The sequence below is a fragment of the Papaver somniferum genome, chromosome 3 (genome assembly GCF_003573695.1).
Source record: "Papaver somniferum cultivar HN1 chromosome 3, ASM357369v1, whole genome shotgun sequence".
Taxonomy (NCBI): Eukaryota; Viridiplantae; Streptophyta; class Magnoliopsida; order Ranunculales; family Papaveraceae; genus Papaver; species Papaver somniferum.
This window is the reverse complement of record NC_039360.1, coordinates 30,537,540-30,554,901: the sequence shown is the minus strand read 5'-3', so window position 1 is coordinate 30,554,901 and position 17,362 is coordinate 30,537,540. Positions and strand designations below refer to the sequence as shown.

General features: G+C 34.5%; 1 protein-coding gene and 1 long non-coding RNA gene across 4 annotated transcripts; both read right to left on the bottom strand.

Moving 5' to 3' along the window:
* Positions 1-5,471: 5,471 nt before the first annotated feature.
* Positions 5,472-8,033, bottom strand: LOC113355721 (transcription factor HY5-like). The gene is made up of 4 exons (XM_026598648.1): positions 7,834-8,033; positions 7,403-7,610; positions 7,105-7,261; positions 5,472-5,764 (listed from the first exon to the last, which is right to left on the bottom strand). Exons 1-4 carry the CDS (start codon positions 7,919-7,921, stop codon positions 5,705-5,707), a joined length of 513 nt encoding a protein of 170 aa, XP_026454433.1. The 5' UTR covers positions 7,922-8,033; the 3' UTR covers positions 5,472-5,704.
* A 3,997-nt stretch (positions 8,034-12,030) lies between these two features.
* On the bottom strand, positions 12,031-15,198 carry LOC113355720. Of its 3 annotated transcripts, XR_003362592.1 has the most exons (3): positions 13,591-15,198; positions 12,805-12,889; positions 12,079-12,260 (listed from the first exon to the last, which is right to left on the bottom strand). It is a non-coding gene; the product is annotated as an uncharacterized LOC113355720 (long non-coding RNA). The 3 variants fall into 3 exon arrangements; XR_003362591.1 differs by having other exon boundaries at positions 12,031-12,889; XR_003362593.1 differs by lacking the exon at positions 12,805-12,889.
* Positions 15,199-17,362: the final 2,164 nt, after the last annotated feature.

Genomic DNA, 17,362 nt, shown 5'->3' with positions numbered 1-17,362 from the left:
TCTTAGTGAGAAAGTCAGGCATGATCAAAACTGAGGCAAAGGTAACTGAAATACGCATATCACGATTTTCACATTAGATGGTGAATAAAGACGTGTACAAGAGAATTTGAGATTACACTTGACGATCATACATGTGTAACCCATAGACACTAAATATCGCGAATTTTTTTATTCATCATAAAACACAAATTTTTATATATTAAGATCTTATTTTATCTCTAACTGAATTATATCCATTGATCAATTACAATAATATGCATGCTACTGTGAGGGAATGTTGATGGGAATATCATAACTTGAACTCAGGAATGAAACATCTAATCAAGCTACAATGATCTGATACAAAATACAAACAATAATTGGACTAAAATTACGCTTTGGGGATATGTCGCAAGACAAGACAGACTATTGAAAGTTGAAGACATGTAAGTCGTTCTTGTAGTAACTTTAACAGTGGTAGAAAATTTAATGGTAACCCATGGTATACATTTTAAAAAATAATAATTAAATTGCCAATTTGTATCATTTCGTTGAATGTATTAGAATTGAATTGTCAATCTTCTTTGAAGGACACAAAAATATTTGTAGGATTATGCATGTCGTAAATTAACAACATGAAGAAAAAGTATGTGCTCAACTAATACGAAGAGTTATACTGTAAAGTCCCTGCTTATATAGTGATTAAAAACATGTCTAATGACAATATCCAATAAATATATCCATCAATAGTGGACAAAAACTAAAACAAATTGAATATGTGATTTTTAGCAAGAGGTTAAGCTTACAAGAGAGAATGCAACTTACCATAGAATGGATTTTTTTCTTTTTGTAAGATCCATGAGTAACAAAAATAATTGATACAATTGAATAATGATGCTAGCCGTTGATGTACATCACATAAAAGAGCGACAATAATATATGAAAAGGAAATAGATATTATATGGCATGTCCCGAGTGCATTGGGATGGAAAACTTGAGTGGCACGAGATAGTGGTTCACATGTAATTGCAAGAACAAAACATCAATATCGATTTAGATACTTCTAGATTATTTATTAAAAACTGGCGGATTGAGTTTTGAAGTATAAACAAGAGTTAAAAATTAAAATTACATGATTACCCTGAGATGGGAAATATAATCCTTTTTATAAGAGTACGTATCGAGGTTTTCACTCGGTGACAATATGATGATCTCCAAACTCCTTTAAGTTGATTCACTTATGGAGAGGTATGAAACTGAACTACAACAATATGCGACATATTTTACTAGCATATAAGTGTTGTAAACTAAAAAGCAATAATTGTAAGATAACCTCACAAAGAATGTACCATAAATATATCTTCATATTATAGATCACATATTATCTGGCAATAAGAGCTACGCCTTGCAACACATGTATCATCTCGATCATGAATTAGAAGACTGCAAAATGTAAGAAAATTACTTAGGAGTCAATAATTAAAGAAATAATACATTCCTAGGTATGATTCTATCGATCAATGTTTATTAGGAAATGCAACATCATCATCCGCCGCAAACACCATCGAAGCTGGATAAGAAGGTTGTGTCATGTCGTGAACTATTAATTATGTTGAAATCTGCAACTTACATTATATTTTTGTGCCATTAACTTTAAAAAGTGATTTTTACACTTAATCATGATCACCATTTGATTATCCTGGAAACAACGAATAAAAAATACACCAAGGTAAACATTTTGAAAATCATTAACGGTGATACCTAGACAACATAAACCGGACTATGTCAGTGGGATACATTGATAAGTATATTAATGGTATTTTAAAATATTTTCACTAAAGATATATATCAAGTTAAAAGTCGTGTGTTGAATATCAAAGATTATGTGACGTGAGACACAGAGGTTGAGTCGGGGCCTTACCTAGTTGGTTTTATAAAGAAAATCTAAAAATAAACTGGAAGATCCACACTGTATTTACTGAAAAAATTCAGCACAACATCAAGAATTTTGATGTAGCTACAAAATGATGTATAATTTTCACGCCAACTCACAAATTCAAACAGAACAATTTAAAAGCTTATATACCTTCTCCAGCAATAAATTTTCCACCAAAGTTCTGGATCTTAAGATGAAACTTATGGCGCTTTATCCTCTTGCAACTCTCAATCCACTCTGTAACTTGTCACTTTTTTTGTCACTGCCTGTGTTTGTAAGATGCCAAAATGTTCCTCAAATTTGTATCTTCTTCCCTGTGTATCTCTTGACACCAGTTGAAGTCAGCAACATCAATGTATAAACAAAAACGATAAAAATATTTTATTCAATCATTCTACCAATAATAATTTTAAAATAAAAGTACGAAAACATCAAAACAACCACAGGCCTTCTGCTACAGCCTTTAAAAAACTACATACCTCTTATTAACCCTCTACTATTTGGATTTTTCTTACAAGCCCGACTCATTGCTTTTAGATGTATGATACCGTGTTTTTCTTCGTCTAACCCACTCTTGATCATGTCTAATTTCTTATCAAGTATCTCCTTGGAAAATCGTCCTCTCGATCCATGGCAGTAGAAAGTTACTTCGTCTTGCTCAACTTCTTTAATAGTTACTTCCCCACTTCTACTTCTCCCATCAAATACAACTGTTAGTTATCCACATTAAATGAAGAAAAAGTAATACGGCAACCTTCATTTTGTATATTAAACCCTTTTACACGATGCAATTTACGAGGAGGTTTGTGCATATTATCATTATAGACAGATTCTGCGTGTTCTGCACATTGTAGAGTAGTAAGGTTTTCAGAATGAACCTATTATGAAAACAAAAGAAAATTAAATAATGGTACAGGTCAAGAAAACATTTGAGAATAAATGGAAAATTTTGAAGGTTTAAACAAAAATGGTATGGTCTCTAGATATCTCATTTAGTGAGCGTTTTGTTTTTGTTTTGGAAACAACATACTTATTGTTTCAAGACTCATATTGGTTATTTGATGCCTTAATTTTGCAATGAGAATAATCTACTAATCTAGTGGCTATAACTTTATAATTTATAAGAACTAAATCCCCATTTTTATAATACCAAGTTACTCAAAACTTTATAATACCCATTTTTACCTCGAACACATGTCTTAAGTTAATAATCAGTTTTTTTTTTTTTTTTTTTTTTTGCTAATGCGCAAATAGTTATACACATGAATTTTTTTTTGGGTCAGATGTTGAAAAAGTACTACTCTGCTGGTTAATATGTTGGAAAAGCACTACCCGGTGCAAGGTATTTGGTCTAGCTGTTTACTTGGTTCCCTTTCTGATAACTACCTTGATATTATTTTTTTACTATTATTCACATAATTTTTACTATTGTGCACACACATGTTGGTTCTTAATACGTACGTAATTATACATATATAAATTATTAATATGTACATAGTTGTGCATCTATTGATTGTTCATGTGTACGTAGTTATACACCTGTTGAATGTTAATGTGTACAGAACTGTACACGTGTTGATTATTTACTCTTGATGCACCTTTGACATCATTTTTTTTTGTTTTTTTTTTATATACTCTCAACTTCTAGTGCTTAGAATTCCCATTACTATTTTGTGCATTTTTTTTTTTGAATTGTTAATGTGTACATATTTAGAGAGACTTATCAAATGTTAGAGAGACTTTTCCAAGTTCTTATCTGTCTCTCTACAATCTACCGATAATTTAAATGCTTCTTTTACTAGTTTGTGCACACTTTGTTTTTGAATTATTATTGTGTACATATTTGTACACATGTTGATTATTTAAGTGTACATAATTGTACACATGTTATTTATTTTGAAGTCTAAGAAGTTAGGGAAAGCATTAATGTGTACATAGTTGTACACACATGTTATGTTATTTAGGTGTACATAGTTGTTCACATGTTGATTATCTAGGTGTAAATAGTTGTACACTTGTAGAACTATATTTTATGTACGCTTGTAGAACTATATTTTAGGTGTAAAATAGGTTTTTTTATGTGTGGTTATGAATGATCAATTTTAGGCATGTTTTGCAGAGTGTACATATCAGTGCACCTATGTAATTCCCATGATAAAGTAGGTTTGTGTGCGGTTATGAATAATCCATTTTATGCATGTTTTGTAGGGGTCTACATATGGGTCCACCTGTATAATTCCCATGAAAAAATAGGTTTGTGTGCGGTTATGAATGATCGATTTTATGTACATGTTTTGCAAGGGTGTACATATTGGTGCACCTATGTAATTTCCATGAAAAAGTAGGTTTGTTTGTTGTTATGAATAATCGATTTTATGTATGTTTTTTAGGGGTGTACATCTTGGTGCACCTGCGTAATTCCCATGAAAAAAATATGATTGTATGTGGTTATGAATGATCGATTTTATACATGTTTCGCAGGGGGCGTACATATTAATGCACCTGCGTAATTCCCATGAAAAAATAGATTTGTGTGTGGTTATGAATGATCGATTTTATGCATGTTTGGCACGGGCGTATGTATTGGTGTACCAGTGTAATTCCCATGAAAAAGTAGGTCTGAATGTAGGTACGAGTGAATAATTTCATGCATGTTTTGAAGATGTGTACATAGTTGTATATTATTGTTCCGTATTATGAATATATTGTATGTTTTGTGAGAACTGAAGTTGGATTTTCTGGATTTCTACAGATGTACATGGTTGTACACCATTGTCTCGTCTGAGTATAAATGTCGGATTTTCTGGATTTTTGCAGATGTGTACATAGGTGTACACCAGTATAAACTAAAAAGTAAATAAATTGAAGATTATATAGTCATATGGGTACTCTTTTTGTAGATCTCGGAAAAAGCATTCCGAATATATAAAAGTTTACGAACTTTGGACCAATGGTTTGAAAGATAAATTGTTTTCAATTATTTTTATATTATTTTGAAATTGCTGATATCATCATGAGTCATTTTGAACTAAATTGTAAATATTTGGACTAAATTGTAATTCAGAAATGTTATTTATGTATTTTCCATTTTTTAAATAACTTTTGAACTAAATTGTACCTAATTAACTCACGATGGAGTAATCCGCCATCGGGGAAGTGAATTAGTGCGGAGAATTGAAAACGTGACGGAAAGCCGAACTATCGGCATCGAGTAGGTTCGAGCGAAAAGTGTTCCCCTTGGCAACAATGGCGCTTAGGCGGTCTGGCCACGCCGGCGGGACATCTAATGTCTGCAGCACTCACGGTCTAAACGGTGCGATTAGCTCACGCCCAAAACCACCCAACCGGAACAAAGGGTCATTTTCACTGGGAGTAATCCGTACATTTTTAACGTGTGGCCTTCTGAACAAAGTAGTGCAGGATAGTTAACAAAGTGAAAAGTCACCCACCAAAAAGAAAAAAGAGATCCGGGGAAACTACCGATAGATCTGTAAAAACAGAGATCTACTGCCTACCCCCTCTTAAATAGAGGGTTTTGTAATCATCCCCACTTCAATTAACCGAGCAAAACCAGATTTGTTGGAATTATAGAACTTGAGAATAACAAAGTCACAAACTGGACCAACTATGGTGGTTTTATTGAAGAATTCCTATGCAAAAACGAAACACATTTTTTCACAACTCCATATAAATCAATCCTCTTTTAAAATACAAACTAAAAAAGAAAGAAAGAAAAATTGCTCCTACTCTTTCTAATCTTCTAGATATATCTAATAACAATTACAAAGATCAATCTGCATTGCCACTGCTATTTCCTCCTCTCCGATTTGCAGTTGTGTTCTTCAATATCTGCAAGGAAACCGAAAGAAAACTTTATGTCAAGAAACAGAATCTGAGATTCAAATATGCACTTCAGTTGGTTTTAATGGTACACTCATGACAAAATAGCAGTAGAGTCGTACTCTCGGCAATTCCACTTCACTTCATGTTTTCTTAACCAATTTAGTAACTTTTGACTCCAAGACCAATTTAGTAACTTTTGACTCCAATTCCACTACACTCATGACAAAATAGCAGTAGGAAATATTTCAAAAAAAAGATATGCTTTAACATTCCCATAACCACCCTCATCTTGTTAGAAAGCACAAAAGGTGGCTAGCAAAAAAAACAGAAGAAAAAGACACAAGGTATCCCTTTACATAGAATACAACACAACATGGCTTGAGTATGGTGTGGATGGAGATGCGTACTAGCCTAGTTATTGTCAGAAAGATCTTTTCATCCGCTTTTGTAAAAGACAAAAGTATTCACAAAACACCAAAAACTTCTCGAATATGGGTACACAAGGCTAAATTGGATGCTTTTCACATTTCAACAGTAAGTTTATACCAAAGAACATTTCAACATGCCAATCAACAGGACCTCCCATTGTGTGAGTTTCATCACATCACCTACCAATAATTCATGTATCTTTCCATTTGTTTATATATTGGGAAACAATCAGCGTGAATACTCAGACTTACTGAATCAGCCACTGGCTAAGATAATCTCCCCTAACCCACAATTCATGTAGTTCATACTAAAAATAAGACTCAGACTGTCAGCCCCTGGACAACTGAGCTAATCCCAGTTAACCCACAATTCATGTACTACATGCTAAAATAAGACTCAGACTGCCACCAACCGGGGCCAACTGAGCTAATCCCAATTGACCCATACTTAATGTACTTCATACTAAAATGCCTGTTCATGATGAGATATTTAGGGCAAGGCAATAATCAACTTGTAACATGTCATGTTTGAACCTTGAAAGTAGAGAAACATCCAACAAAATTACCCGCCTAATTCGAATGACAATGAAAATTGGGTATAACGAGAAACTGAATACATACATGTCTAAGCATCTGACTCATAATTCATGTACTTCATACAAAAACAAGACTCGGACTGTCAAGCCCCGGCCAACTAAGCTAATCCCAATTGACTCATAATTCATGTACTTCTTAATAAATGCCTGTTCATGATGAGATATTAAGGGCAATAACCAACTACTAACATGTCATGTTTGAACCTTAAAAGCAAAGAAACACCCAACTAAACCTACAAAAGTGTAGGTGTACGTTTTGATGATTGTGCTGGGAATTAATACGACAACGAAAATTGAGCATAATGGGAAACTGAATACATACATGTCTAAGCATCTGATTCTCATTTTGCAAAGTTGAGAGTCTCTCTTCAAGTTCCCCATTCTTCTTCTCTAATTCTTTCACTTTCACTTCTAAATCTGTCAAGTAAGCCTTCTTTCTTTCTCTTGCTTGTTGAGCTGATACCCTATTCCTCAGCAACCTAAAATTCATTCATAAGAGATTAATAATAAGTCACTCAGAACAAGGTATCGGGCAATTGGGGGCAACTGCCCCCATAGCCATTTTCAATCTTTGCTGTCATGGAAAGGAAATTTTGATGAAGTGAAGTAAATCATTTTACCTTTTTAGCCTTTTGTTTTCTTTATCAGCTGGACTTCTTCCTCTTTTTCTTTGAGTACTACCAACTGATGTTGATGCTTGAACCCTGTCTGGACCGGCTTCTCCTCCTCCACCACCGCCACCTCCTTCTCCTCTACCTGATATTGATGGACCTGGTTCTTCACTTCCCATTTCTGGAACTCTCCTTATCTCCTCATCACTCTCTACACCTGCAAAAATGAGATTCTGAGTTTTCTCTTCTTCTTCTTTTTTTTTTTTTTTTTTTTTTTTTTTTTTTTTTTTTTTTTTTTGAGATAACCAAAATTTAACAATCAGAGATCTAAATTAGAGCTAAAATAAGATGCCCCGTCATCAAATTATCTCAATTTTCATCAAAATTCATATAGAAAACAAACGATTTCATCGAAAAAAGATGAGGTTTCTAATTTTTACCGTCTTTGATTTCGAGATGAAACGCAGAACTAGAAGATCTTTCACTACTAGAAGCAAGAGAGTTTGTAGTTGCAACTTGTTCTTGCATCTTCTTTTGATTCTAAAAATCAGAGATTGATCTTGAAATTTTCGATTTTTTTATTTCGCTGTAAAGATTTTTTTTGTTGAGACAGAGAGAAAAAGAGCGGGGTTATTATTTTTCTGACTAGTGGTTTATGGAAGTTGTGAAACCCGTTGGATTGAAATGATCTCAAGGGTTACAAAGTAGTGAGCGTGGAAGATCAGGAGCCATGAAGAAATCTAGAGACGTCACATGGGGAAACGTGGGGTGTTATGAAACGTTAGATTATAGGTTAGATCTTGTGGTGTATTATATTATGGGGTTGTTGTATGGACCATTTTGTTGGGTGCAATGAATTGTTGAGGCTCCCAAGTAGGGGACATTCAATTTGGTGGTATATTTACTTTTGGATAAAGGAATAATGATAATGCTGTATTTAATTTATCACGAAAATCATCACCCTATTCTATAGACTGATGAGCATGAGGGTGCGGTAGTGACCGTGAAATCTAGGCTGTGAGGTTGGGCGGAGATTTCATGGGTACATATCCCGGTGGTAGTAGAAAAGATCCAAAAGAAAACAAACAAAAAACAATATAATGCAATGCAATGCAATAGAAGCTCGATAATTTAACACCAATGTATACACATAATGAACGATTGACCACGTGTCAAGAAAAATACACGTGTATCCCGTAAAACAAAGGAGCATCGAACTATGATGCCACATTACAACACCTTAGGGGCATAAACGATCATCTGCCACGTATTCATCAATCAAATGGATCCAACGATCAAGAGGTTGCGGAGTACCTGATGGGAAGATCACCAAGAAGCACAGTAGGAGCTCGGGAAAATAACTTCACCCTATCCCAAGACAGACCCAACGGAGGAGATAAGATCCACCGACACAGAAGTGATTGTTGCTGCAACAGTTGTTTGACGCGTGCGGACTGCCCAACCATCCGTATTAAATGCTACGAACATAGCATACGTGTCACAATTCCTATGGTGGAGACAGAGGTGAATAATCGTCGCAACACTTTACCGTTTGAAGCATCGGATCATCACGAAGATAGTCTTCGTTATTGGCACACTGATCAAGACGATAAGAGACGGTTGTAGAAGTAAGAGGGACCCATACGAAGAGCCTATAAATACCCGCTCAACCAAAGAAGAGGGAGTCGTCCAATTTTAGGAGAGAGAACTATTGTTGGAGAGAGAGAGTGCAAACACTAGGTATGAGTTTTATTCATCTCCCTATTTCTTCGTTCCTTGTTCAGAGTCACTTGACTAAACCTTGTAATTCTATTCAATCCATAGTGAGAAACCTAACACCCTGTGGACGTAGGTCTTAGTGTTGAACCACGTAAATCATCGTCTCATTTATATTCTGTACTTGTCGTTTTAATTAGTCTTTATCTTGTGTTTCTTTTAATGATCTTGCATTTACATTTATGAGGCAACGTAAGAGCGAAACGATGACGAACCTGCAGGCTCAGAGTTTCCATCTTAGTCTAACCATCTTTTCATCTTTACATTTCAAATATTGTATTTCATTAGCAGCAAATATTGTTTGTGGACTCGATGCTATCTTCGTTACATCTGTGTTCACAACCAAAAATTAATATATGAACAACTAAATTACAACACTTTAATAATAATGAACAACTGAATTACAACACTTTAATGATAATGAACATAATTTTCATTAATTTTATAATTTTCATATTCACCTGAAAGATCGAGTTTAGGAGTTAATAGATATCAAAAATGTTGTTCATCGCGTTCATTTTAAACAAATAAAAGAACAACGGGAAAAAACACGAAAAATTTGATGCCTACAAATTTTGTTCCTGCCTAGAAGAGGAGGATATATGGGTGTCTGATAAGGATGAAGTTACTAAACTACCTTACTATTATAAACCTATCCTTAACATAACCTATTTTGATTTGAGGTCTAAAAGAAAACTGTGTTGACTGAGTCGCCTTCTTCTTTTCTCCATTGTTTTTAATTTTCAATTAAAACATCGTTGATTATTTTTTCCATTTTCGATTCAAAAGACAATTAATCGATCTTCTTTATATAACAACGATGGTAAATGAGTTCAGTAAACCAATAAGCAACTTAGTGGAACTGATCCAGAAATTGGAAAAGTAATTCCATATAAACAACCAAATCTGATTTATGAAGACGAAGAAGAAACTGATTTCGAGGAATAATCTCTTGACATAATACAAGCAAAATAATTAATAATAACTGAGCATTTTCTATCAACCCATTCCTCTTAATAAGGTTTCGATTCCTGCATAAACTCCAAAATTGAAAATTTTCAAAACTAGGTTTTATGTGTTTAACCAGAGTCGATCGACGTGAATGTCAACAATGACCGGCTCCTGGATCAATGGGTCGATGTGCGTATAAATATCAAACGATTATTCTTGATGTTTTTTGTGGTTAAAGAACATTAACACAGAATTGATGCATGTGGGCATTCATATCGACCGGTTTTGGTTTGGGAAAAGAAAAGGTACTTAACACACCACCAATTTTTTCGTTCATGAACTTGTATGGGCAATCCTTTGGAAGGTTTAATTAAAAATACAAATCCACATGGTCAGCATAATATGCAGTTGAACCTTCAAGATCCGAATTCAATCAAGACAAAAATTCTTGTATGGTATAAATTTGAAGATATGAATCCAATAAGAACAAGTCTTGTTGGATTTTTAATAACAAGCTAAATCTATATAGGTTGATTAACTTACTACTAGTGATGTTTCAATTATAAAGATAATACTACCTCCGTTTCTGGAAAAGTGTTACTTTCACTTTTTCAATTTAGCCTAAAAATAGGCCAAATTGAAAAAAAAAAGTGAAAGTACCTCTTTTCCAGAAACGGAGGGAATAACATAATGCGAAAAGAAAATAACAAAATACGTCAGGTATTTTGTTAACGATAAAACATGCAATATAGTAGTAAATTCCCGGGACTTCGTCTAGTTTGAACACACATTATATTAAGCCATTACATACACTACCCTATTATAATACTTCCGTCTGGAATGTAGTTTAGACCGACTGTTCCATCCAAGATATTTAGCTAAAATCATGCCACTTACGTTTCTTGGATCTCGCAAGATCCTACATATATGATAACCCTAGCAGACGTCCTTTACATGCCTAGGGTTGCTCCGTAGTCCTTGGTGAAGACTAGTGATACCCTGCCTCTAATAGGAAACCAAATTTAGGTACAATCAGTTAGGCTTAAGGATTCCTTCAGATATATTTTAATTAAGGTAATATAAATTTATTTGCTTTAAGGTATCTCCAGGTAGAAAAGAAATTAAGCAAACCCCAACAACTATGGTTTACATGTTACGAAACCTAACTGATTGTACCTCACAAAGTCTATATTGATTCCACCTCACAAAATCTATCGAAGTAAAACTTAGATCATAATCTTGTGGAACTAACAAGATCATAAATGAAGAACTCCTTGCAGGTTTTATCAATCTTATTTCTTAATCTATAGTTCTTAAATGGTCGTATAACATAAAAATACGAACTTTTAAAATAGACAAAAACTACATTTAATAATCCATATAAAAATCCGGATAATAAAGATATATCAGATAAAAGATAATCTGGCCGAGCTTCACAAGCCCAAAGTAAATGCTCCACAGTCGTAACCTAGTCATGTTACAAATAAGTTGGTGGGAGATAGCCGACACGACAACGCACACCGTTCCAAATGGGTGGGGATGATCGGTCCTAATATCTTCCACCATTTTAAGCAGTCTTCCAGGTCACCAACTATTTGGTGGGTCGTCATTTAAGGCCTAAAACACTCGGAGTACTCGTACAAGTCTAACACGATTTGCAAAGTAACTGGCACAACAGTTATGAATTCTCTTCGCATGCAACTGTCGGCCTACTCTTCCAACCAGTTCCTTTACTTTTCGAGAAAAAATTTGTAGTCACTCTCACTACAAATAAATGTTGACAGGTCCAAGGCACATAGTCCCTAGTGTCGTTTGGAATTTGCTCTGACTTCCGATTAATTTTGTAGCGTCCTCTAAGCTAGCAGCTGACTAATCCAAGAGATTAACTAAATAAAGAGGCACTACGAAGCTCAATCAAATATTTAAACTTTTAATTAAGAAATCTGCTACAAAAAAACTTAACTCAAAACTAACCCCGCTCAGAAATGTATATACAAGAACTCCTCTCAAATGCTACATATACAATAGTCATTTGGTTTACAAATAGAATATACAACATAATAAACATATCAGAATATAACCAACTAACGTAGTCAACTTCTCGGATCTTTCGCTGCGCAATTCTGATCTGTCTATGAAACTGAAAGTGGGAATGGGTGAGCATATCATCCCTAGAAGAGGTGCCCAGCAGGAATAACATTCAACTTTTAAGAAATCAAGAGCAAGATTTGGAAAACAATACATATTTTCCCAAACAACAAAGTGACTAAGTCACTGGTAATACTCAAACATGTATATGGACAAACTCCTTCCTCAAACAATGTATACTATGTTTGTGCAATTCCGAACTCGCAAATCCACACCTAATCGTAAGTATTGATGTCGACAATTCCTAACTCGCAAACTTCCGACCAATATATCATAAAAGCTCTAGGTATAAATGTGAAGGAGCGTATCCTATATACCGCAGGTGGAAATTCTTATTTCCATAACAATTCATGACGATAACAAAATATTACAAGTCCTTTCCAAACCATGGAAAGATTACAAGGAACCAACAGAACAATCATAATACAAGCTGAACAACGCATGGAATGCACAAACAGATAAAGCATGAGTATGTAAAACATAAACTTTCTCAAAAGAAACAACAATGATTTCAAAAGAGTTAAAAGTATTCCCACCTCTTTTGATGACCATCCACGCCTACCTCGAAATCCACGATCCACTGATTCATCCTTTGAAGCGATCGTTGTTAATATAGACTAACTGTTAATCACACAAAAAGTCTAAAAATCTAGCTAAAAAGCTCACACATGAATCACACAAGTCTTTCTAATGATTCTAGGCCCATTTAAGTTTCTACATCTTTTATTTATCTATCTTTAGCATAGTTCACGTTTACCAATCCAATTAAATTGATTCTCTAATCCATAACTAGGTCATATGAATACTTACAACTTTGTAAAAGAACCTAAATGCTAATTCAGACCCATAAGAGGTCCAAAAAGTCTAATTAAGATAACTGGCCCTAAGCCCAGTCCACTACTCTGGCCCATTAATCTAAGGCCTGGTCCAAATGGGTCTATTAACGGTAACTGACGGTCAATGGGTCAACTAACAGTCAATGCCAGGTCAAAGTCCAGGGTCAACGGTCAAGCGGCCAACGAGTCAAAATCCACCGAGTCAAGTCGGGTCAACTGAGTTAAACTGATTCAACTCAGTCAAAAAACCGAGTCAGCTAAACCAACTCAACTACTCAAGGCTAAAGCCTTTGCAAGGGCCAAAAGCTGAACTGCACCATCACCAGACTCAACACACTAACTAAGCTCAAACTGAGCAACATTCCTCCCTGCCCTAGCCTCATTTCTAACTCTACTTCATTAACACTTCAAATCTACTAAACTAAAATTATACATTTATTCTTAAACAAACTTTGAATATCAATTACAAATACAAACTAAGCTTACCTGCGTTGCAGCTTTAAGCTCCTACAAGAGATATTCAACTCCACACACCCATCAAACATGAGTCACCACCACTTAGACCTGAACCCCACAGTTCAACTTCAAACTCCATACTCTAACCATTACAGCTCAGCCAATTCTCAACTCAGATACATCCATCCACGGAATTCAATACAAGTTCCTGTAAATTAGAACAACCCTCACTTAGAATTCTTGTTTAGTTCATCACTGACTTAACCTCAAAACACAGACAACGACACCAGTCACAGTAATACGATACTTTCTACTTCAATTACATTTCATTCCTCTAATTCTTTACCTCCCATCCACCAATTCAAGACCAACGCCTACAACTGCAGCTTAATCCAACACCCTCATTTAAGATCCTGCCTGCACAATCTATAAATTCAGTAACACCATTCTCATCATTTTCATTCTATAAACTCCAACCACTTATATAGGCAACCACCTTCACAATAAACCCACTTCATACAAATAAACTTCAACTGAGATAACATTGTCCATCTGGAATACCTACAATCACCCACTCATTCTAATTCTATTTAATTAACACAATACAGAACTCAAATCTTACATCAGAGATACTTACAATTCATACTCAGTTCACCGCTTTCCCCCAACACCAGATTACTTCCTCAGCTCCACAAAGGACCATTCAAAAGAACTTCAATTAAAACAAACTCAACAATAACATCCACTCCATGTTCCCTGTAGTTCAACACACCACATACCACAGCAGCTACAACATCAACATGAACTGCCTTAATTATCCACATCTGAAAATTAAGAATCACTACAACTACAACTCCATTCTACACTTATCTCAGTCCAGGTTCTATTCTAAATCAAATGAACCAAATACCTTAATCCACTGAATTCAAAATACTGAAATTAGAGCAGTTGGAGACTTACCAAGCTTTATCATCTTCTGAATTGTCAATTTACCAAATCAATTTTACTCAAATCCTAATTTCAATTTGGGGAAGAAGTCATGAACCCTAACTGTCTTCAATCTCTAATTCAAACTCAAAGCATCAATCAACTCTTCAATTAAGCAAACCCATCTTGTAATTCCGTCTATATCTACTTAATTCTTACTCAAATTGAATTTCAACATAACATGCAGAAACCCTAACCCCTCGATTCTTCACTGCATCAACTTCATAACTCAATTAGACATAAACCCATATCAAATCAACCTTCCAGATATCGATTTCATCTTCTAATTAATCTTTAATCGAATCTCAACCCAGATTCAGAAGCCCTAATTCTCAGTTCATCTCTAAGACAATTTCAGAACTTCAATTGAACCTAAACCCATGATTCTTCAACTCTCCATACCTCTATATTTCATCTTCTAAATCCTCAGAACACCAATCAACTCTACAAACCCTAATTCTGATTATAACAGCATCAACCCTTTCTTTTCCCAAAATCAGTAAACGTCAATCACCACCACCAGTCGTTCAATCTTCATCAATCACACGGATTAATAAACTAATTCACTCCATTAAATCTCACGAACTCACGTAATAAGAAGAACAGAGAAATAGAAGAGCAAAAGAAGAAAGAAGAGAGGAAAGAGAAAGAAGAAGATAAGAATGACTTATTCCCGATCGGTTTGGTGAAGATAAGGCCAACCAAAGTTTACTGAGGCACCCACGTTCTGGATAAGGGCTTCCAAGGCGGCTAAACCACAAAAAGACTAATCTTCCCTTCAAACTAATTTGATGATATCTTCTTCGTCCGGTATCCGAATGACACATTCGAGTAATCCATTCTGAATAACTTTTCGAGATCTATCTGACGATACTAATTTTGTATCTATATCATTGTTAGATTAATTCCTATTAATTAATGTTCGTGTTAAACTAATCGAGTTATTATCGACTAATACGTCTCTTGACTAGTCTAATAGCATTGACAAGCTTGAGGGTCCTTACAAATTTCATTTTATGGTTATGCCCAATTCAAAATTGGTGCATTCCTACAAGTGTAGGAGTATAAGCATCCAAATAATGAAATGCAACTACCTTATCAAGTATGGCAACAATCATATCTTGCATCGCATTTCCGAGACAGATGATATGAGTTATCAAAATATGGAAATTACTTCTTAATTAGATGATATGAGCGACAAGGTGCCGAACCACTAACGCTGCAACTCATGCGGCTTCCTATATACCCTACTTCGTAGCTCGAAAGTATCAAGGACAAACCATAATTCATCGATTCCAGAACTAGAAACTTAAAACCAACTCCTGTTGCAAGGCCAAAACTACAGAAATATTAGTCTATATATGCCACAGGGTCTTTCGCAAGATATGTACAAGACCGTGCATAATTGATCCTTTCTTCGTAATGCGTCATAATGATGCAATCCAAATTTAGCAAAATGACAAATATGATTCATATTCCTCATGAAGCTCTCTCGAGTATGCAACGCGTTATAATGGTGCTTTTGCACCATAATAAACTCTCGTAAAAATACCAAATCATTACCTTTCTAATTTTCAATCCAAGATCTCCCGATTCTCTCTCCGCATATTACTCACAAATCTCTCCAAAAAAAGAGTCTCAAAATTGAAAAAACAGCCGTAATTCTTCTTTCTCCTCTGATAATCATTGTTATCATCATCAAGTGTAAATCTTTGAATCTCTAACAGAAAAGCACAGTCTGGCAGCATTACAAAAACAAATTAAAAAATTTATAGGGTTTTGCCATCACCGATTAATTAAATTAAAAAAAAATAAAAAATAAAAAAATCTTTTGTAACTTGTTTAGCATTACCGATTAATTTTCATCATCATCGTCAACCCATTTCTTCTTTTGACAAAAAAAATCATCTAAATTCCACAAAGGAAAAAAAAACTACTAAATAGTTTTGCTTAATAATTGACGAAATTATGATAAATACCTAGTAAGAAAGAAACTTGAAGAAACTTGCGGAAATATTAAAGTTGTTGAAGAACAACCTAAATCAGACATTGATGTAACAATATCCTGATTCAACATTGTCCTCAGTTCTTATATGATATCGATTCCTTCATCATAACATTTCCAATAATGAGTGAGTACAAGTAAGACAATATAATTGTTGTCAACCAGTCTATTTGTTTTTGGAAAGAATAGATAATAGAACATTGAAATTACAAGCATTTACCAAACTGAAATATTAAATTTACAATAAATTACCAAACTGAATTTTTCTAATAAGGTAAATCCAAACCATAGATTCACCAAATTATTTACCAAACTGAAATATTAAATTTACAAGAAATTACCAAACTGAAATTTTCTAATAAGGTAAATCCAAACCATAGATTCACCAAATTGAAATTGTCTAACAAGATAAACCCAAACCACATAATTCCCAAAATGATAGTAAAAGCTACAAAATAGAAAATAGAAAATAAGATGAGACTATAAGACTAACTCAAACATAAGATTTGAATTACAGGAAATCCTCGTATGTTAAACACGCCCGCCATAATAGAATCCGAATGCATTTTCACCCTCTATTAACTTCAACCCATGAGGTGGATTCTCAATGTCTTGAGTATTTGGATTGAAGTCATGCCAAGTTTCATCTTCACCCCGATGCTAGATGTGTCTTATATTAGACAACTTTTCGGGATATTCCTGAATATTGTTATACTTCCCGTGAGAATCCACGAAGTCCTCGAATTAAACCCTAAAGGATTTGCTGTTTCACCACCTACAATAATCATATGTATTTTCGTAGGATTTGTT